General features: G+C 39.0%; 1 protein-coding gene and 1 pseudogene across 7 annotated transcripts in view; one reads left to right on the top strand and one right to left on the bottom strand.

Annotated features, from left to right (window-relative positions):
- The first annotated feature begins 5,939 nt into the window (after positions 1-5,939).
- ATP6V1H (ATPase H+ transporting V1 subunit H) overlaps positions 5,940-22,012 on the top strand; it is a 120,885-nt gene continuing 104,812 nt past the window's right edge. For 2 of the 7 annotated variants that reach the window (XM_057307768.1, XM_057307766.1), the window contains exons 1-4: positions 6,078-6,326; positions 7,668-7,823; positions 14,939-15,041; positions 16,003-16,092. In XM_057307768.1, the coding sequence (XP_057163751.1) occupies positions 7,711-7,823; positions 14,939-15,041; positions 16,003-16,092 (306 nt within the window). In that variant the 5' untranslated portion in view covers positions 6,078-6,326; positions 7,668-7,710. Of the gene's footprint in view, positions 6,357-6,420; positions 6,517-7,095; positions 7,205-7,667; positions 7,824-14,938; positions 15,042-16,002; positions 16,093-22,012 lie in introns of those variants that run through there. The other 5 variants (XM_044390386.3, XM_026516476.4, XM_026516477.4 and 2 more) reach the window with 5 other exon arrangements.
- Positions 18,477-18,838, bottom strand: LOC113268104 (40S ribosomal protein S25-like; annotated as a pseudogene).

The following is a 22,012-nucleotide window of genomic DNA, read 5'->3' as shown; positions in this document are numbered from 1 at the left end:
CACTGAGTTCATATTTTATATCTCAATAGTGGAAACTAGTTTCCCTATAAGTGAGGAATAAAGATAATGATAACATGAGAAAACTCAGGATGTTGGAGGACCAAAGGAGGGCCATATTTTTATTGGTGTTTAGGTATTTAAAATTTTTCTTTCTCTCTTTCTTTCTTTCTTTCTTTCTTTCTTTCTTTCTTTCTTTCTTTCTTTCTTTCATCTATCTATTTAAATTCCAATTTAGTTAACATACAGTGTTATATTAGTTTCAGGTGTATAACATAGTAATTTGACACTTCAGTATAACACCCAGTGCTCATCACAAGTGCACTCCTTAATCCCCATCACCTATTTCACCCATTCCCCTGCCCACCTCCCCTCTGGCAACCATCAGTTTATCCTCTAGAGTTAAGAGCCTGCTTCTTGGTTTGTCTCTCTCTCTCTGGTTTTCTTTTTTTTTTTTTTGCCTTTGCTCATTTGTTTTGTTTCTTAAATTCCGCATATGAGGGAAATCATATGGTATTTATCTTTCTCTGACTTATTTTGCTTACCATTATACTTTCTGGCTCCATAAATGTTGTTGCAAATGGCAAGATTTCATTTTTTATGGCTGAATAATATTCCTCTGTGTGTGTGTGTGTGTGTGTGTGTGTGTGTGCGTGCGTGTGTGTGTGTGTGTCTCACATCTTCTTTAACCATTCATCTATGGATGGACACTTGGATTCCTTCCATATCTTGGCCATTGTAAATAAAGCCGTTATAAATATTCGGGTGCATGTATTCCTTTGAATTAGTGTTTTTGTTTTTTGGGGGTAAAAAACACACACCCAGTAGTGTGATTGCTGGAATGTAGGGTAGTTCTGTTTTTAACTTTTTGAGGAAACGCCATACTGTTTTCCACAGTGGCTGCACCAGTTTGCATTCCCACCAACAGTGTAAGAGGATTCCCCTTTCTCCACATCCTCACCAACAACTGTTATCTCTTGTGTTGTTGATTTTAGCAATTCTGACAGGTGTGAAGTGATATCTCATTGTAGTTTTGGTTTTCATTTCCCTGATGATGAATGATGTTGAGCATCTTTTCATGTGTCTATTGGCCATCTGGATGTTTTCTTCGGAGAAATATCTGTTCATGTCTTCTGCCCAATTTTTAATAGGACTATTTGTTTTTTTGGGTGTTGAGTTTGAGGAGTTCTTTATAGATTTTAGATACTAACCCTTTATCAGGTATATCATTTGCAAATATCTTCTCCCATTCCCTAGGTTGCCTTTTAGTTTTGTTGGCTATTTCCTTTGTTGTGCAGAAGGTTTTTATTTTGAGGTAGTCCAAATAGTTGATTTTTGCTTTTATTTCCCTTGTCTTAGGAGATATATCTAGAAAAATGTTGTTACAGCTGATGTCAAAGACATTACTGTCTGTGCTGTCTTCTCGGATTTGTATGGTTTCAGGTCTTTAATATGTTTTGAGATTATTTTTGTGTGCAGGGTAAGAAAGTGGTCTAATTTCATTCTTCTGCTTGTTGCTGTCCAGTTTTCCCAACACCATTTGGTGAAGAGACTGCCTTTTTCCCATTGGATATTCTTTCCTGCTTTGTTGAAAATTAATTGACCATATAATTGTGGGTTTATTTCTGGGTTTTCTATTTTGTTGCATGGATCTATGTGTCTGTTTCTGTGCTGGTACCATAGTGTTTTGATTACTACAGCTTTGTAATATAACTTGAAGTGTGGAATTGTGATGCCTCCAGCTTTGTTCTACTTCGTCAAGATTTCTTTGGTTATTCGGGGTCTTTTGTGGTTCCATATAAATTTTAGGATTGTTTGTTTTAGCTCTGTGAAAAATGCTGTTGGTATTTTGATAAGGATTGCGTTAAATGTGTAGATTGCTTTGGGAGTATGGACATTTTAACAATATTTGTTCTGCCAATTCATGAACACTTCCTTGTCTGATCTTCAATTTCTTTTATCAATGTTTTATAATGTTCAGAGTACAGGTCTTTCACCTATTTGGTTAGGTTTATTCCTAGATAACTTGTTATTTTTGGTGCAATTGTAAATGGGATTGTTTTTTTAATTTCTCTTTCTGCTGCTTCATTATTAGTATATAGAAATGCAACAGATTTCTGCATATTGATTTTGTACTTGCAACTTTACTGAATTTATCACTTCTAGTAGTTTTTTGGTGGAGTCTTTTGGGTGCTCTACATAGAGTAACATGTCATCTGCAAATAGTGAAAGTTTGACTTCTTCCTTACTGATTTGGATGCTTTTTATTTCTTCTTGTTGTCTGCCTGCTGTGACCAGGACTTCCAGTACTATGTTGAATAAAAGTGGCGAGAGTGGATATCCTTGTCTTATTTCTGACCTTAAGGGGAAGCTCCCACTTTTTCCTCATTGAGTATGATGTTTGCTGTGGGTTTCTCATATATGACCTTTATTATGTTGAGATATGTTCTGTCTAGACTTACTTTGCTGACGGATTTTATTATGAATGTATGTTGTACTTTGTCAAATGCTTTTCAAAGGAGGGCCATTTTAAGAAGAAAGAAACTGAATACATTTTGATGAAAGCTTAACTTATCATTTACCTCTTGGGGTGGAAATTAAGCAGGAAATGTTTTTCTGATATAATAAACTAACATTACCTCTGTTTCAGCCTTTGGGAATTTATTTGTACATGATTACTTTATGCTTCTCCTCTTTCTGTGAAAGCTTTTTCTCTTATATTTCCTTTCAAAAGGAAACACCCATACTTTTGTTTCTGGCCAAGGCAGAATGACTGGATGAATTTACTCTTCTAACTAAAGCAACTAGAAAACTTGACTAAGTATATGAAAAAAACAAAACAAAACAGTACTCAAGACATTGGATGTCAGCAATGAAGGGCACCAATCCCCAAGAGACAGGAAACAAATGAAGTGAGCCCTATGGATGCCCTGGCTTATTGGTTTGAGAAAGTTTTCAGGTTCTGGCTTAGGGATTCCACACCCAAGTGTGGAATGATGGCCCCCCTGAGGTGAGGAGATGGAGCAGAGGGTTTGGAGAGGAGGCCATGGAATGTAGAGTTCCTAGGGCAGAGTACTGGTGAAGAAGAGCTGCATAGAGTGAGCTTTTGGGGATCTTCATAGGGTCCTTCTTGAATGTTCAGCTGAGTACTGATCATTGTACTTGTGTAAGGAGACTAGTCGAGGCTGGGGAAGAACGACACAAAGGATAGAAGAAACAATCCTTGTAGCTTATAAAAGGTTGGGTTTAGCGCCTGTTCTCAAAGGCCTGAGTGGGAACACTTAAAACTCAAAAGGTATTAGGTACTCAGAACTCAGAGAGTTTTGCTTCAGTATTGGGGAAAATTAATTCTAGATGACACATTGCTTTAGCTCTGCCTAACAAAGCTTAAAAGAAAGACCCAAAATGATTATACCATGGGTAATATAAATATGTTCTGGAACAAAACTCAGGAATATTTATAGGAATAAAAAAATATTTCCATACCCAACAAGGTAAAGTTCAACAGTTCTGGCATTTAATAAAAAAATAACCAATACCTTGTGAATTATAAGTGTGTGCACTCTCTCTGTCTCTCCCCACCGTGTAAGAGCACAGTGAGAAGGTGGCTATCTACAAGCCAGGAGGGGACCTCATCACTAACTAAAATGGCCAGCACGCTGACCTTGGACTTCCAACCTCTAAAACTGAGAGAAATAAAGTCCTGTTGTTTAAGCCACGCAATCTGTGTTGTTATGGCAACCTGACCTGACAAATAGAGTTTTCTATTTTTTTTGCTATTATAATAAAACATTACACTGAAAATTGTTGTATAGTTATCTTTACACACTCATGCTGAGAGTTTCCTAGCAGAGATTCCTGGAAATTTGATTGTTTGGTTGTGGTGTGTGCACATGTAATGTTTGAGTAGATACTTATGCTATTCTTTTTGGCAGTGCCTCTTAGTGTTCAGATGCGCCACAATGATGTCATTCTGTAATGGTAAGGCCATGTGTTCCCACCACAGCCTAGAATATGTCTTCATATTTGGAATGACAGATTGATCAGATAGAGGTAGTCATCATCCCCCTTTCTCCATAGGAGCAAGACTGCCATTTTTGGCTAGAAAATGCCTTGTGTGTGGTACTGTGCTGGTATCCCTCCCTAACACTTACCATCTTTAGATCCTGTGCACCAAATGCCAGCAACACTCCGTCCCTAGTCATTGCTGTAAGCCCAAAAGTCCCACCCTTGAGGGGGTTATTTTCCCATTCCCAGAAACTCTGAAACATATATGAAGTTTAAAATATTATAGTTAAAAGAAACAGTTTTGTGACCTATAGCTTTGTTAACAATGAATTTTTTTACTAAGCTATTATTGTGGTTAGTATCTGCAGTATTTTCTTATTCTAATTCCACAATTTTCTTAGTTAAGCAAGTTCTACATTAATTAGTCTAGAATTTTACATATATGTGGATTCAATACATAGCATCAAATTTATTAAAAGAAAATTTCAGAGAAAAAAAACAACATAAGGAATACCCACGTACATTATCTAGATTTAAAAAGGTTAACATTTTGGGATGCCTGGGGCTCAGTTGGTTAAGCATCTGCCTTTGGCTCAGGTCATGATTCCCAGGTCCTGGGATAGTGTTCCACATCTGGCTCCTCGCTCAGCAGGGAGTCTGCTGCTCCCTCTGCCTGCCACTCCCCCTGCTTGTGCGCTCTCTCTCTGACAAATAAATAAATCTTAAAAAAAGTTATCATTTTGCAGTATTAGGTCGAGATTTAAAAAAAATTTACTTTAGAAATATAATGTAGATATCAGGTAGGGCCCCTCTGTATGTTTACTCAACCAGTTACACTAGTGTGGCTCCTTCCCTCTGTATTTGTGGTAGGCAGAATAATGTTCCCCTAAAGATGTCTATGTTCTAACCTCTGGAACCTGTAAATATGTTAACTTACATGGCAAAAGGGAAACAAGGTTATGTATGTGGTTAAGGTTAAGGACCTTGAGATGGGGAGAGTTGCTTGAATTATCCAGGGGGACCCAATCTAATCACATGTCTATAAAGTCAGAGAACCCTTCTCAGCTGTCCAGAGAGAGTGTCCACAGAGAGAGGGAAAGGGAAAAGAAAAGGGCAAGTGTGCACACCCCCAGAGATGTTGCTGACTTTGAAGATGGAGGAAGGGGGACGTGAGCCAAGGAATACATGCAGCTTCTAGAAACTGGAGAAGACAGGGAAATGGATTGAGACTGAGGTCAGGCTTCTGACTTAAAGAACTATAAAAGAATAAATTTGTGTTCGTTTAAGCCAGTAAATTTGTGGTAATTTGTTAAAACAGCAATAGAAAAATAATTATATACTGTGTGTTTACTCATAGTGTTTAAAACTTTACCAAAATGTAACATTTTTATTAGAAATGTGTTGGTTCTACTTATAAATCCTTTCAGTGCTGATTAGCAAAAATATGCTATTACATATACCTGACTGCCCACTAGTTGTAGTACTGAGTAGTATTACTCATTACTATCTTAAGACAAGGAGGATAGTTGAGGCCTGGACTGGGGCAATCTTGGGCTCAAGTCAGGCTTGTCAAATTTGCATTTTCTTTAAATACAAAAACTTTAAAAAATATAACTGCAAATACTACATGAAACATAATTTGCTAAACCTGCAATCTGAGGATAACTTTTGTGAGCCACCTTTCAGGATCAATTTCATACTTAAAATCCCAAAAAGAACGCCTATTTCATTGAGCTGTTAAGTCCACATGAAAGTCAATCTATTTAAAAACATTAAATCAAATATTTCAAAAGAACCATGGTTGAGATAAACAAATTTTGGCCCGACTCTGCCTTGGGCTGGGGACCTCGGCTGCCCCCAAGCGGGGCTGTGGGTTTCGGGGTCGTGGTCCCCACGTGCCCATCCTGCTCTCCTCCCTCCTGACGGGCCAGCCTGGGCTTAAATTCTGTGTCTCTCCGGGGTCTCTGTAGCGGGCCGCCTGAACTCCATCTCCCCGCCGTATATAAGACCCTTCCGAGCCCAACGGGGCTCCGCGAGCGTTTTGGATCTTCCCAGCTTCCGGCTTCCGGGTTGTCATGTGCCTCTGGTCACGTGACCCACCCTCCTGTCATTCTACTGCGGCCGCTCCTGCTTCCTTCTGCCTGTGCCGCCTTCAACGTCTCCTGGGTGCGGGAATCTCTGCACTTTCCGGGGTTCGTGGCTCACTCCGCCGCTCAGGCCTCTGTACCGGGCAGGAGACGCCGACTCGACGGTGACTCGGCGCCCCAGCCGGGCTGTGGCCCCGACGGCCTGGACCGCTGCATCCTCCCTGCCGCCTTCGGGTGAGTTGTGGAGTCCCCAGGCTTTGCGAAGTAAGGCCGCTCTCGCGTTGTTTTGTCCCCTGACCAAGCCCGAGGGAGGCGACCCCTGCGGCTTCCCCAGCTTCCCTCGTGCGTGCTGGTTTCTGCCGCGCAGGCCCCTCCAGCCCTCCACCCGCCCGGGTCTCCAGATTTCTTTCCTTCCAGGCCTCAAGTAGGTTTACGGAACTGGAGCTCCTCCCCGGCAGGAGCAGGGAATGTGAGGGGCGGGCAGGGGAGAGGAGGACAGGGAAAAAGTATACTTTCCCCAGGATTGGGCCACGCCCTGCTGAAGATTCGAGTTGTTTAAGGATTTAGATGATGGTAATGAGGCACCTTCACCTACCCCAGGAGAGGCCTCTGGGCCTGAATCCGCTCGGTGTACCAGGGTTCCAGCCTGACCCGGACAGAGCCAGTTTTATCTCTGCCGTACCTGTGTGTATTGCTTTTGCTTGTTTAGGCAGCAAACTCTTAGATGTAGAGATTAAGTTCCAAACTGACTAAGGTCATTGGGTTTGCAATAGAATTTTGGGTATGGTTTTAGTTTCTTTGTGGCTATGGCAGTGAACCTACGTTTTGTGAACCGGAACCTATGTATTTTGTATTGAGACAAAATCAGGCTTAAGCGTTTACCAGTAAATTTAGAAGTGAGAATTACGTAAAATACATTATTGTGGGTTCTTGTTGTCATACCAGACTCCCATTATCGGTTGTACCTAATTAAATTGGTATTTGTTCCAAAACTTTCTTCCAGAATTGATTATGAAAATACCGTGAACTTTGGTTGAAAAAAGAAAGCTCTGTCTTTGAAGAAACGACATTCCCACTTTGGGGTTTTTAATTTGAATGAGTAATTTTAGAAGGTACTTGTAGGTTTTTTGTATATGTCACTTCAAAATGATGCTTAGTAAATTTAAATAAAATAATTGGTCTTATCTCTACTATACAAGTTGCTTTTTTCTGTCAGAAGAAAGTTGATCCCAGTTGTATACATTTAAATTGTATGCCTATTTTATTTAAGCATGACTTCTGATGTCAGTATCTGAAAGAGTTACTTTAAAAATCTTGCTGCAAGGTTAGTGTCAATAATTAAAAAACTTGTCCTGAAAATGTAAAAAACCTTTAGGGAACACTTTTATGGGGTGGTGTGTAATTGGGCAAGATCTGAAATATAATGATATTAATATTGAATACTTAGGATATTCAATATTTGAGTTGAATGTCTGGGGAGAGTAAGGTGATGATGATACTAATTATAATAGCAGATGATAGTAGTAGTTGTTAAAAAATGATAACATCTGGTATTCTGGTTTCACCTTGCATCAGAATTGAAGATCTGTTGAAAAACATCCAACATCATAAAATTTAGATGACCAAAATGGATATCCGAGGTGCCGTAGATGCTGCTGTTCCAACGAACATTATTGCTGCAAAGGCTGCAGAGGTTCGTGCAAACAAAGTGAACTGGCAGTCCTATCTTCAGTAAGTACCGATTTGCTGTGAATCATGGATAATCATGTGCTTTTGCATCAGACTTTTTCATGGTCATGCTTCTATGAGAGAAATACTGGAAAAATGCTAATAAATATGGAAGAAAACACTTCCTCCTTAGAATTCTTACCTGACATAGGGAGTGCTGGAAACAGCTTGAGGCTCCAGCAGGGGAGCAGAGCCGCTCAGAGCAGTTTTGATCTTCTCTTTTGGAAAGCTGTACTTTTTGAATGAGTGGGAAATGTGGGAGGCGTGTTCATGGGATCTGTAGCAGGGAAAGGGGATAATGGGCAAAGCCTTCCAGACTGGCTCGTTGTGCCTTGGTGATCAATGTGGGGACAGAGGTGTTGCAGAATGGCTCCTACAACTAGTAAAAAGTATAGATGTTTGAATTTCAAGACCTGGGTTTGAATTCTGGTTCTTCTGTCTACTAGATTGGTAATTTTAGATGAATCTCTTAACTGCTCTGAGGTTCATCGAAGTAAATGTGAAATGGGGATAGATATCTTAGAGTTGTAGCTCAAATAGTGTACCTTAAGTATTGACACAGTCGAATACAAGCATTAGTATGTTGAATACATGCTCAATAAATTTTGGGTCTTTCCCCTTCTTTCTTGTATGCATTAAGATTTAGCATGTTGGTGTTCTGTATTTATCTGTAAAGTAGAGGTTTATTTATTCTTGCCCGTATTTTATCATATTGACTTTACTTCCTATCTGTTTGTTTTGGTTATTTTTGAGTGACTTATTAAGGAAATTCAGTTAAGATTTGCATATACATTTTGAAAAGCAAATTGAGGAATCTTTAGTTTTATATTTAGTTTGCTTTGCTGTAAGAGGGACATGCAGTGTACAAAAATTATGCATTTATTTCTGTTAATGTAGTCACTCATTAAACATTTATTGCCTGCCTTTCAAGTGTGAGGCATTTTTCTAGGCTTTGAGGCTTCAAAAGATAAACTTATAATCTGGTAAGGAAGTCAAATATATAAACAGATCATTTAAGTTTAGTATGTTAACTGAGCTAGTAGAAAGGTACACAGGGGAATGATGGGTGGACAGAAAAAGGAAAGCTAATCCTACCTCCAGGAGGTGTTCATGGAGGGGATGTTCAAAGGTAGGGAGGTAAAAGCAGCATGTTGGGTGGGGAATAAAACATGTTTTGGAGGCAGGCAGTGGGGAGGGCTGAGCGTGGAGAGGCAGCCAGGAGCCAATTGTGAAGGCTCCTCCAGGAGCAGTTTTAAAATTGCTGTTGTAGGTATTGGAACAACCAATGTTTGTAAGTGCGGGTTAGATGTCAGATTGCCTTTTGGTTGGATTGTTCTATTGATAATGTAGAGGGTGGATTTGTGGAAATAAACCTAGAGCTAGGGTTGAGACTGTAGCAGTATTCAGATTGTTGGAATGGATAGAATTGGGTAGATTTGAGAAAGTCTTAGTGATCGATTTAATGTATGAGAGTGAGAAAGAATCTAGGATGACTCTGGATTCCTCCTTTAGCGGACTGGATTGTTATGTGGTCATGGACTCAAGGGCAAGAGGAGAGACTTTCTGATGTTTTCTGTGTTCATCTATATCTGTCTAATTGTTTAAAGCTCCTGTGAAATTATTATTATTATTATTTTTAAAAGATTTTATTTATTTATTTGACAGAGATAGAGACAGCCAGCGAGAGAGGGAACACAAGCAGGGGGAGTGGGAGAGGAAGAAGCAGGCTCATAGCGGAAGAGCCTGATGTGGGGCTTGATCCCATAACGCTGGGATCACTCCCTGAGCCGAAGGCAGACGCTTAACCGCTGTGCCACCCAGGCGCCCCTAAAACTCCTGTGAAATTAAGATTTTGAGCTCTGTTTCCTAATTTTAGTCCAGAGTGTGTTTAGACTAGAGGACAAGGAGTTTCATGTTTATAAAGCTAGACTTTGTTTATAACCTAAATAGAATGATATTGTTATTGATCATAAGGCACTGGTTGACTGCAGAAGTTCCGTAGCATGGGCATTTGGAAAATTTTTAATTCCATGGAGATTTTTAATTGCTTTCTTTTCTTTTCCTCCTTTTCCAAGGCCTCTGTACTACTAAGTTGTAGTCACATTCCTATTTCTGTCCTTTTGTTGTCCATCTCATGCATTTCTTTATAAAACCTTTCTACTCTGTATATCTGTTCATAAATGTTCACCAAATATTACTGTATGCCTGCTGTTGTGGGGACACCGGTGGGTGTGAAATGTACTTGCCCTAAAAGAACTTACAAATCGTTGGGGGTGGCCATGACACATGAATTCTCAGAGAATCTTGTATCACATCTTATTCTGATAAAAATAAAACCATTGGAAAAGTTCTCTAATGTCAAAAGGCCAATATTCTCTATCCTTTACAAACTAACATGTTATTATGAAAATCCAGTGTTTGAAAAATGTATGTATGTTTGACTAAACTTTTTTTTAGTAATTGAACTGGACAGTACGTAAATGAATGGGCGTGGCTATATTTCAGTCAAGCTGGAATCTAGTAAAACTATCCTGAGGATACAAGAATCGTAAAATAACATTCTTCCTCTGGAGTTTAAGGTCTAATGAGGAAACAGACCTTTAAATAAAAAATTCAATAATAAAATGTGTGAAGCATTAAAATGGAGATACATGTGAAGTTTTCTCAAATAACAAAAGCAGGGAACGAATAATTATCTGGGAGCATTGAGAATGACTTCACAGAATACACGAAGATACTTGTGGGAGTTGTCCAAGCAGAGGAGCTGTGGGCTGTGGTGAAGGAAACTGTGGGGGTGGGGGAACAGAGATGTGGAAGAACATGCAGCGCTGGGGGAGCTTTGGGTAGTTGGGTGGGGCTCCCTCCGGCCTGCTGCAGGCCAGTTTGTGGCACTTTCCTTCACTGGCTTTGAAGGCCGAAACCTGTTAGCCATTTTGACACTTCTCTTCCCTTACTAACCATATCCAGACAGATTCTTTTAGCTCTGCATCAAAACCCATCCCAGATCTGACCACTTTTTCTCTAGCTCCACTTTCACTGCCCTGTGTAAGCTGTCATTATCTCCCACATGCTCTCTTTTTTTTAAGGGGGGGGGGGTTCAATTTGCTTTGATGTTTTCTTCTTCTTTTTTAAATTAAGAAATTGATTTAATTGACTACAATGTTATGTTAGTTTCAGGTGTACAACATAGTGATTGGATATTTTTATACATTATGAAATGATCTTGGTGGGTCTAGCTACCATCTGTCACCACACAAAATTAGTACAATATTGTTGACTGTATTCTCTATGCTCTACTTTTCATCCCTGTGACTTACTTATTTTATAACTGGAGGTTTGTACCTCTTAATCCCCTTCACCTACTTTGTCCTTCCCCTCACACCACTCCTTTCTCATAATCACCGCTTGTTCTCTGTATCTGTGAATGTGTTTCTGTTTTGTTTTTGTTTTTTGAATTCCACACATAAGGGAAATGTGCAGTATTTTATTTACCTATCTGACTTATTTCCCTTAGCATATTACCCTCTAGATCCATCCATGTTGTCCCAAATGGCAAGATCTCATCCATTTTTATGGCTGCATGATATTCCATTGTGTATATACCACATTGTCCTTATCCATTTGTCTTAGGTTACTTCCATATCTTGGCTATTGTAAATAATGCAGCAGTAAACATTGGGGTGCACATATCTTTTTGAATTAGTGTTTGTTTTCCTGAGAATAAATATTCAGAAGTGGAATTGAAGAATAATTCTTTACAGTGCTGTGACAGTCATTTTGAAAATATAAATCAGATTATGCCACCCTGCTCACAAACATCCAGCAACTGTGCTTTTCTTGCTCTTTCAAGCTACTGCTGCCCCACTGTCCTTGGACTTATACCTGTGTCTGGAAGTTCCTCCCTAGATCGCTTGGCTCATTAACTCACTTCATGCAGGTGTCTGCACAGGTAGCTTCAGAAAGGCCTTCACTGTGGGGCGCCTGGGTGGCTTAGTTGGTTAAGCCTCTGACTCTTGGTTTTGGCTCAGGTCATGACCTCAGGGTCTTGAGAGCAAGCCCTATGTTAGGCTCCCTGCTCAGTGGGGAGTCTGCTTTCCCTCTCTCTCTGCCTCTGCTCCCCCTGCCTGTACATTCTGTGTCTCTAAAATAATTAAATAAATCTTAATAAAAAAATAAGAAAGGCTTTCACTGTAATCCACCTAGAATATATTCTTTCCTCTGTTGGCATTTTCTAGCACCTTACCCAGCTTCAGGTGTTTTTTCATAGCATTTAGTGTCCTGGTATTATGGTATGTGTGTGTGTGTGTTTAAAAAATTATTTATTTTTGTGTTTGTGTGTTTTTTGTTCTCCCCACTGCAATGCAGGCTCAAAGAGGGATGTTTAATTCAGTGCTGTGTCACCTGTTCTTAAAGGTGCTTGACACACTGATGGTTGATCTTGGCTGATTAGATCATGAATGGGTAGAGTAGATGTTGGGCAGTGGAGACAGTGTTTGGGAAAGGAGTAATGTACTTGGTAAGTCATGTACTGTTTCATGTTACTTTCATGGTAATACTAGGATCTGTTTTTCTGTCCTTATTTTAAAGAAGAGTAGATAGCTGTGCAGATAGGTTAAGTAACATGTACATGTTGATACAGGTTTTAATTAGACAGTTGATTAAGAAGATTTTTCCTGAAAACCTCTACCTAGGTGCTAGGTAGAACTGCCATTCAAATTCACAGTCTGACTCATAGGAAAGGAGTAACGCGGTCAGATGTGTGCTTGAGAAAGCTGGCTGCTGGTAGGTAAGAGGGATGTGGAGGATGGGTGGATCGGAACAGGGAAACCCTTTGGTGGATTGTTACCTTAGGCCTGAGTTACTCCAGAGGCAGGGAAGTCAGGAGGAGACTGATGCTAGGTGAAGGATTGTTAGGACTGGTGCCTGAGTGGTTGCAGATCATTAGAAAAGAGACCAGAGTCCCTAACTTGCTAGGTTATGGGACTGTCAAAGAAAGATTCAGAAACTAAAGAATTCAAGCAAGAAAAGAAAAAGGTTACTTACAACAAATGCAAGAAACTCAAACTTCAGAGACTAAAGAATTCAAGCAATAAAAGAAAAAGGTTACTTAGAACAAATGCAAGAAACTCAAAGAAAGATTCAGAGACTAAAGAATTCAAGCAAGAAAAGAAAAAGGTTACTTACAACAAATGCAAGAAACTCAAACTTACAACAAATGCAAGAAACTCAAACTTTTATTTGGCTTACCAAATAAAAATCACAGTTATTTAAATGGAAAAGAAAGCTGTAGAACGATAAGGTTATCAAGTGTAACCTTCATTGTATACTTTAGTCATGGTAGAAAACCACAATTTTTTCACATGCTTATCCTATCTACATATCTACATATGCTTTTATACATCAACATAGCAAAATTTGGGACTGAAATGGTTTTAGCTAGGAGCTTCAGGTTTATGAAAAAGACTATATTTATTTTGGGGCCAGAGCTGAACAGGATGACCTTGTTGATCTATCCCAGGGTACAGAGTGCATTTTTTCCTGCCTGGCATGTAAAGTGCTTAACCACAAAGAAAACAGGGCAAAGTGCCTTTTTTTTTTTCCCCCTTTCATTATCCCATTAACTAGGCTGCAGCGGAGTGTGTGTAGGGATATATGTTAGTGATCTCAGTTCTGACCCTGGAGGGTCTGGAGGGCCTGTGTGCTTGCTCTGTGGGAGGAGAGGTCCCCATGTATGAGTGAGGACGGCAGGAGGGTGGCCTGGGCCGGAGTTCAGACTGTGAGCTACCTGCGTAGAGGCTAGCGGGGAGCACTCAGGGAGTATTCAGGGAGTGCAAATGGAGAGAGCCTCCCATAGAACCTGAGGCACAAGGTAGGAGATAAGGAGACTGTAAAGAGCAGTAATGAGTGGCCTGAGGAGGACAGGAAAAATCTGGAAGCTCAGGAAGAGAGTGTCAAGAAATGGTCACATTGTCACCTGCCTTAGAGCTCTAGAAATATAAAGACTTATTCCCTTTTGGGTTGGTAAGGAAAGGATTGTTGGAAAAATACAATGCATGAGAATAGTTTATAAAAAAAAAGCTATGTTAAAAAAAGGAGCATATATGAAAACAACATTACAGTGCTTAAAACTGTGTAGAACTGATATAAGAATGACGGCAGCTTCCCCCACCATACTGATAGTCTGAAAAGATTGGTGTATGTCCTGAAGTGTCCAATGTCACAGAGACTAGCAAGGCTGTTTTGCTGACAGGTCTTTTTACAAGGAAGCATCAGACAGGGCCTGAGTCATTGATGAGTGGAGCGAGTCAGTTGTGAGGTCAAACTGGGTTGGAAGGGAAGGTGATGGTGGTTCAGTTGTGATGATGCTCTATTTGTGAAAATGGTAAGAGGTGGAAGATAGTTTGACAGAGAGAGAAGACTAGACTCTCCTGGTTTGACTCTCACTGAAGGAAAGAATGTGGGAGAGAAAAGCAAGATTCCAAGGATTGAGCTTGGAGAAAAGCCTTGAGGAGCAAAGAGCCATTGAAGAAGGGACCTCTGAAAAAAGTAAGAGGAAAACAGGAAAGTGTGGGATGATTGCTGGGAGGACAGTGGGTCAGGATGGAAAGGTTATTTTTTCAGAGGAGAGGAGGATCATATTTTTCTGAGTCCAGAGGGAATATGAGAATATGCCAGAGGTAATGATTGTAGAAGTTCATAAAAAGTGGCTTTGGTTTGATTGGAGTAGAAAGCCAGGCGAATTCTTTGGCTGGGAGGGGGATAGGGTGAGACTTCGGACAGTGCTAAAAGGTGTCAGTTATTGAGTGCTTCCTACGGGCTAGGCACTGTGCTAACCACCTTATATGAATTATCTAATATCCTCAAATCAGCCTCTAATGGCAATGTGGATATTATTCCCATCTTGCAGATAAATTAACTCAGGTCCAGAGAGGTTGCATGATTAGTATGTTGTGGAGCTAAGCTTGCAGTCAGGTCTGTCTGATGCCAGGGCCTGTGTGCCCACCTTAGTGCTTAACTACCAGGGAGAGAGGAGAAAGATGGGGAATTCCTGTATCCCTTGCTCACAGTGGGGTGATTCAACTCTTATTGAAAAAATCCAACTTACTCTTACTTTCTAGGGGGCAGATGATTTCTGCTGAAGATTGTGAATTCATTCAAAGGTTTGAAATGAAAAGAAGTCCTGAAGAGAAGCAAGAGATGCTCCAAACTGAAGGCAGTCAGGTGATGGATATAAACATTATGTCATCAACACTTCCCTGTGTCATTAAAATTTCTAGAAAAAATTTTTAATGATGTTGTGATATTCCATTGTAGGTATGCATCATAATTTAGCTAAAAATCCTTTTTTGTTGGAAGACTTTTGAATAATTTCCAGTTCTCTTTGTTCATTTTGGAAAAATGTTCTATTGGGTATGTTTATTCCTCTATCCTTTCTGCATTTCTGAAAATCTTTCTAGAATAGATTCCTGGAAGGGAAATTAAGTTTCGAAAACAATATACATTGTTTTTAAAGTTGCTTTTTTTTTTTAAGAAAATTTTTCCCACTTTGTATTTTCACCAGAATATGATGCAATCCTACTGTCCATCAGATTTTCTGATGTGGGGTCCTGATGGCCTGAAGGAGCCTGTATGCAACTCAGTCTGATTCTTACAACAATCCTGGGAAATTTGTGAGGAAACATACTGTTGGCTCCAGTTTTTGTTGAAGTCCGGAAATTATCACATAGTTGATAAGTTGTAGAATGGACACAGGTCATGGCCTTCTGATTCTAATCCCTAGTACCCTTGTTGCTGTAGTGTTCTTCTTCCCAGCAAATGCAAAAACAAAACAAAAATAAAACCCAAATCAAAATCAATGATAATTTTTTGTTGTTTATATAACTTAATCTTTATGTTATCATGGGCAGTCAAGAGTTATAGTTGCCCAGGTCTATTTAAAAGTAGTAAACACTTTGAAATTTATCACTAAAAATGATCAAAAATCTAATGCAAGTCATAGTATGTTCCTCCCATACTTCATCACAGTATTTGTAAAAGGTATACATTTTCTGTAATTGAAATCTGTTGGTTAATAGCATTTGTATTATAATTTGTGCAAGAGAAATAATATTTTACTGAAATTCCATTAAAATGTTGTGTTTGTAGTTGAAAATAAGTTAACATTACTTTCATTCTTTTCCAGTGTGCTAAAACGTTTATAAATTTGATGACTCATATCTCCAAAGAACAGACAGTTCAGTACATACTAACTATGGTGGATGATATGCTGCAGGTAGGTATATTCTTTACTTAATACATTTGCTGACTTCATTATTTTATATTCTGCACAGTAACAATATTTTTGTATGGTTTCACTTATACCACGGGTTCTCTTTTAGAGTTGTAATTGCTAATAGTGTTAAAGATGGGAATGCCCCCACACAGGCTATTTTTGTTGTTTTTCAGGATGTCTAGTAATCAATCTATATTTTTTCCCATAATAACTCAGGAGTTCTGTGTCGAATACCAGCAGCGTTGGGTGAATCATTGAAAAATGGATGCTCTTTGTACTTACAGGCGATGTGGCTTTTTTCTCTTTCATTCAACAGATTTCAGTGCCCCTGCTATGTTCCAGGCCAGTGCCAAGCACTGGGGCTTCAGTGCTGAATGTAGGAAAGGTGCTTGTCCTCAAAAGTCTTGTCTTTTTGGAGAACATTTTGCTTACCATCTGAGACTTTTCCAGTTGCATAAAGTTTCTGTTTACTGTTTTACTGTCCCTGAACACAGAGGGGCCTCCCTTAGTCACAGTTTTGTATTTTACACCAGAGTATAATCTAGATTTAAATTGTTGGCATACAGAGAGGTTTTCTTTGAGACAGGGCATCTGGCTGCTAAGTCCAGTGCCTGACTGCACGTCTCAGGACTTGAAGAACAGTGTCAGTCTGGCTCCTTATGTGGAGAATTGTTCTGTCAGTTTAAAAGGAAAAAACATTTATTGATGGCCTACTATGTGCCAGTCATTGTACTGATTGTTATTGAAGGTACAGAGGGTAAGTAAGGCTGTCTACCTAGGGGCCCTCATGTTATTTATAGGAATGTAGTGATTTTATAATATGAGTAAGGATCGGTATCTAGCCTGGGCTGATACAGGCCTGTTTGAGAATGACTGTGGTCTCTCTCAGCACTTTGTTCCTTTAGTAAAGTTAAGAAAAATGGGGAATGCCTTGGTTATCCTGATTACTGTATAGGATTGTACCTAGAATGAGCAGGCTTAAATTGGCATGCAGACTTTGGTTTTATTTATATGTATATACATACACACAACATACATATGCATGAACACACAAATATCCTCATTTCTTAAAAAGATTTTATTTGAGAGGCAGAGATAGCGAGAGAGAGCAGGAGTGGGGAGGAGAGGGAAAAGCAGGCTCTCTGCCGAGCAAGAATGAGGGACTTGATCCCTGGACCTTGGGATCATGACCTGAGCCAAAGACAGATGCTTAACTGATGGAGCCACCCAGTGCCCCACAAATACCCTCACTTTTTATACATATATCTGTAAATTAGAAACCATGAGTTCACATTATGCCCATTCTCATTTCAGCTGAACACCAGAGTTCATTCTAGTCTCCCTTTTCCATATTTGTAACTCTCTTCTGTGATAGTGAGATCGTGAGTTCCTCTTATCCTTTGTATATTTACTTGTTTGTTCCACCCGAAAGCATAAGGAAAGGAGTTTCAGAATGGCTGACCCATACAACTGTGAAAAATGAGCCCTTTACTTAGAGTTCAGTATTATTTTGCGGTACTTTTTCTTTAAGCTGAGAGTATGTTGGCAGTGTATTGTGTTCAAGTTTCTTTCAGAGTGGTTATATCATTTTTCTTGAAATACAGTTAGATTGATTTGTGTTTTTTGGTATTCTACTTATTTTTCTCATTCTTACAGATTTTATTTTATTGTTTTTGATTATGTGAAACACTAATATGCTTCCAGAAGTCAAAACTATACAGAAAAGATATACTCAGAGAAATGTCACCAAACCCTCATCCCTATTCCTTGCATTCCCACCTAACTCTTGTTAAGTAACCAGTATCATCGATTTCTGGTTTATCCTTCCTGTATTTTTTCCCTGCATAAATAGGCAGATACATATGTAAGAAAATACGTGTATTTTCTTATGTCCTTCTCTTATAAAAAACACGTTCTAAATATAATCTCTTATATTTTGCTCATCTCACCTAACAGAATATGCCAGAAATCATTCCATATCCATTCAGAGATATCTCCCATATTTGTTTTTGATAGCAACAAAGTGCTTTTTTTTTAGATTTTATATATATATTTTTTATTTTATTTATTTTTATTTTTATATTATATTATGTTAGTCACCATACAGTACATCCCTAGTTTTTGATGTAAACTTCCATGATTCAGTTTTTATTTTTAAGTAATCTCTACACCCAGTGTGGGGCTTGAACTTATAACCCTAAGATCAAGAATTGCACACTCCACTGACTGAGCCAGCCAGGCTCCTCACAGCAAAGTACTCTTTTAGTGGATGTACTATAGTTAATCAGTCTCTGATGTGATAGACATTGAGTTTGGTTCATGTACATATTTATTTTGGCTTAATAAAATTTTATTTTTCAAAATGTTTATTGGGTTGGGCCTGATCATTCATCTTCACCAACAGCTGGAACATCTCCACATTTGGTGTTCCTAGTGTAAATTACTGGAGCTCTGTTTTGAAACCAGTTCATAAGTCCTTTAAAAGGAGCTCCTGAAAGACTTCCCTGGCCAGGGAACCATGAATTTCAGCCTCAGGCAACAAGTGGGGTTATAACTTTTATATAGTTGGGAGCATCTTTACAAAGTTCGTCATATGTGGCTTTGTCAAACAAGACAAGCTTATTGAGCATGTGCTGAACTTTCCCTAGGACCACTTTTCGGCTTCGCCTTCAGATTTGCTCACTGAGTCTTTGTCTTTCTTGGCTGACTTTCTGGCATCTTTCTTCTCATTGTCCTTGGGTGGCATCCGGGGAGCAGCCTCACTAAGATATTGGCCAAAAAGTAGTTCCGATATTTTGTAATTAGAGATAATGAAGCCAAGAATAACCTTGTGCAAATGTATTTTCCTATGGCCGGGAGGGTACTTCATTGTAAATGCCTAGAAATAAGATTGCTGGGTAAAAGAGAACTACATACATAGTTTTGTTAAGATGTTGCCATGTAATTCCATTTTGCAGTCCTGCCAACATATGAGAATGCCTGTGTCTCTGCAGTCTTGCCAACAGAGGGCATTGTCGGACTTTCACATTTTTGTCGGCCTTTCACATTTTTGCCAATCAAGATGGATCTAACGTTGAACATTTCTCCTTGTTGACCTTTTTTTTTAATGAAGGATCTGTGGAGGGATTCAGATTTAGGTAGCTGACATTATCCTCAGCTATTGATTAAATACATTTTATTTTGTTTTATTTTATTTTATTTTATTTTAAAGATTTTATTTATTTATTGGATGGAAAAAGACACAGCGAGAGGGAACACCAGCAGGGGGAGTGGGAGAGGAAGAAGCAGGCTTCCCGCTGAGCAGGGAGCCTGATGCGGGGCTCGATCCCAGGACCCTGGGATCATGACCTGAGCCGAAGGCGGATGCTTAACGACTGGGCCACCCAGGCGCCCCTAAATACATTTTAACAGTTGATTTTATTGGTAAACTTTTGGTTACATTGAGAAATTTGCACATACCTTTACCATTTGATTTCTTGTGCTATTTTAAAAATACCGTAATTACAAATGTTTTCCTGTTTGTGATTCAGTCATTTCATTCTTAACACTTCTGGATAGAACAGCTTTGGACAGAATTGCTTGTTTTTTCTCACCTGTTTAGTTTTGGGTACATAATTTTGAACATTAAGATTTTTTTGGTGCTCGGATCTCAACAGCAGTTTTTAAATGCCTTTGAGAAGAAGGGCTTAATCCTTATTCTCTTAAAGGTTTATAACTTGAGTACCTGGAACAGTGATGGGTGGAAGATAAGTTTTTTTTGTTTGTGTTATTCAAATTCAAGTTAGTTAACATATGGTGTAGTATTGGTTTCAGGAGTAGGACTTAGTGACTCATCACTTACATATAACATCCAGTGCTCATCCCAAAAAGTGTCCTCCTTAATGCCCATCACTCATCTAGCCCATCTCCCCATCCACCTCCCCTCCAGCAACCCTAAGTTTGTTCTCTGTAGTTAAGAATCTCTTATGGTTTGTCTCCTCCTCTGTTTTTATCTTACCTTTCCCTCCCTTTCCCTATGTTCATCTGTTTTGTTTCTTAAATTCCACATATGAGTGAAGTCATGTGATATTTGTCTTTCTCTGACTGACTTATTTCGCTTAGTATAATACACTCTAATTCCATTCACATTGTTGCAAATGGCAAGATTTCATTCTTTTTGATGGCTGAGTGATATTCCATTGCATGTATTTATCACATATTCTTTATCCATTCATCAGTGAATAAACATTTGGGCTCTCTCCATAATTTGGCTGTTGTTGATAATGCTGCTATAAACATTAGGGTGCATGTGCCCCTTTGAATCAGCATTTTTGTATCCCTTGGATAAATACCTAGTAGTGCAATTGCTGGATTATAGGGTAGCTCTATTTTTAACTTTTTGAGCCACCTCTGTACTGTTTTCCAGAGTGGCTGCACCAGTTTGTATCCCCACCAACAGTGCAAAAGGGTTCCCCTTTTCTCCACATCCTCACCAACATCTCCTATTTCCTGAGTTGTTGATTTTAGCCATTCTGACAGGTGTGAGGTGGTATCTTATTGTGGTTTTGATTCGTGTTTCCTTGATGAGTGATGTTGAGCACTTTTTTTTTATGTGTCTGTTGGCCATTTGTATGTCTTCTTTGGAGAAATGCCTGGTTCATGTCTTCTGTCCATTTCTTAACTGGATTATTTGTTTTTTTGGGTGTTGATTTTGGTATGTTCTTTATAGATTCTGGATACTGGCCCTTTATCTGATATGTCATTTGCAAATATCTTCTCCCATTCCTTAGGTTGCCTTTTAGTTTTGTTGACTTTTTGCTTTGCTATGCAGAAGCTTTTTATCTTGATGAGGTCCCGATGGTTCATTTTTGCTTTTGTTTCCTTTGCCTTTGGAGACATGTCTAGATGTGTGGCCAAGGTCACAGAGGTTTCTGCCCATTTTCTCCTCTAGGATTTTGATGGTTTCCTGTCTCACATTTAGGTCTTTCATCCATTTTGAGTTTATTTTTGTGTATGGTGTAAGAAAGTGGTTCAGATTCATTCTTCTGCATGTTATTGTCCAGTTTTCCTAACACCATTTATTGAAGAGACTGTCTTTTTTCCATAGGATATTCTGTCCTGTTTGTCAAGATTAGTTGATCATATAGTTGCAGGTCCATTTCTGAGTTCTCTGTTCTGTTGCATTGATCTATGTATCTGTTTTTGTGCCAGTACCATACTGTCTTGATGATTACAGCTTTATAATATAGCTTGAAGTCTGGGATTGTGTTGTTTCCTGCTTTCCTTTTCTTTTTCAACATTACTTTGGCTATTTGGGGTCTTTTGTGGTTCCACACAAATTTTAGGGTTGTTTGTTCTAGTTCTGCGAAAAATGCTGGTGTTATTTGATCAGGATTGCATTGAATTGGTAGATTGCTTTGGGTAGTATGGACATTTTAATGTTATTTGTTCTTCTAATCCATGAGCATGGAATGTTTTTCCATTTTTTTGTGTCTTCTTCAGTTTCTTTCATAAGTGTCCTATAGTTTTCAGCATACAGATCTTTTACCTCTTTGGTTAGGTTTATTTCTAGGTGTCTTTTGGTTTTTGGCACAGTTGTAAATGGGATTGATTCCTTGATTTCTCTTTCTGCTGCTTCATTATTGGTGTGTAGAAATTAACAGATTTCTGTATGTTTATTTTATATCCTGCAACTTTGCTGAATTCATGTATCAGTTCTAACAGTTTTTTGGTGGAGTCTTTTTGGGTTTTCTACTTAGAATATCATGTTGTCTGTGAAGAGTGGAATTTTGACCTCTTTCTTACTGATTTGGATGCCTTTTATTTCTTTTTGTTGTCTGATTGCTGTGGCTAGGTCTTCCAGTACTATGTTGAACAACAGTGGTGAGAGTGGACATCCCTGTCGTGTTCCTGACCTTAGGGGAAAGCTCTCAGATTTTCC

Source organism: Ursus arctos, unplaced genomic scaffold (genome assembly GCF_023065955.2).
Source record: "Ursus arctos isolate Adak ecotype North America unplaced genomic scaffold, UrsArc2.0 scaffold_6, whole genome shotgun sequence".
NCBI classification, from domain to species: Eukaryota; Metazoa; Chordata; class Mammalia; order Carnivora; family Ursidae; genus Ursus; species Ursus arctos.
The sequence above is the reverse complement of the archived record's forward strand: the minus strand, read 5'-3'. Positions and strand labels throughout refer to the sequence as shown.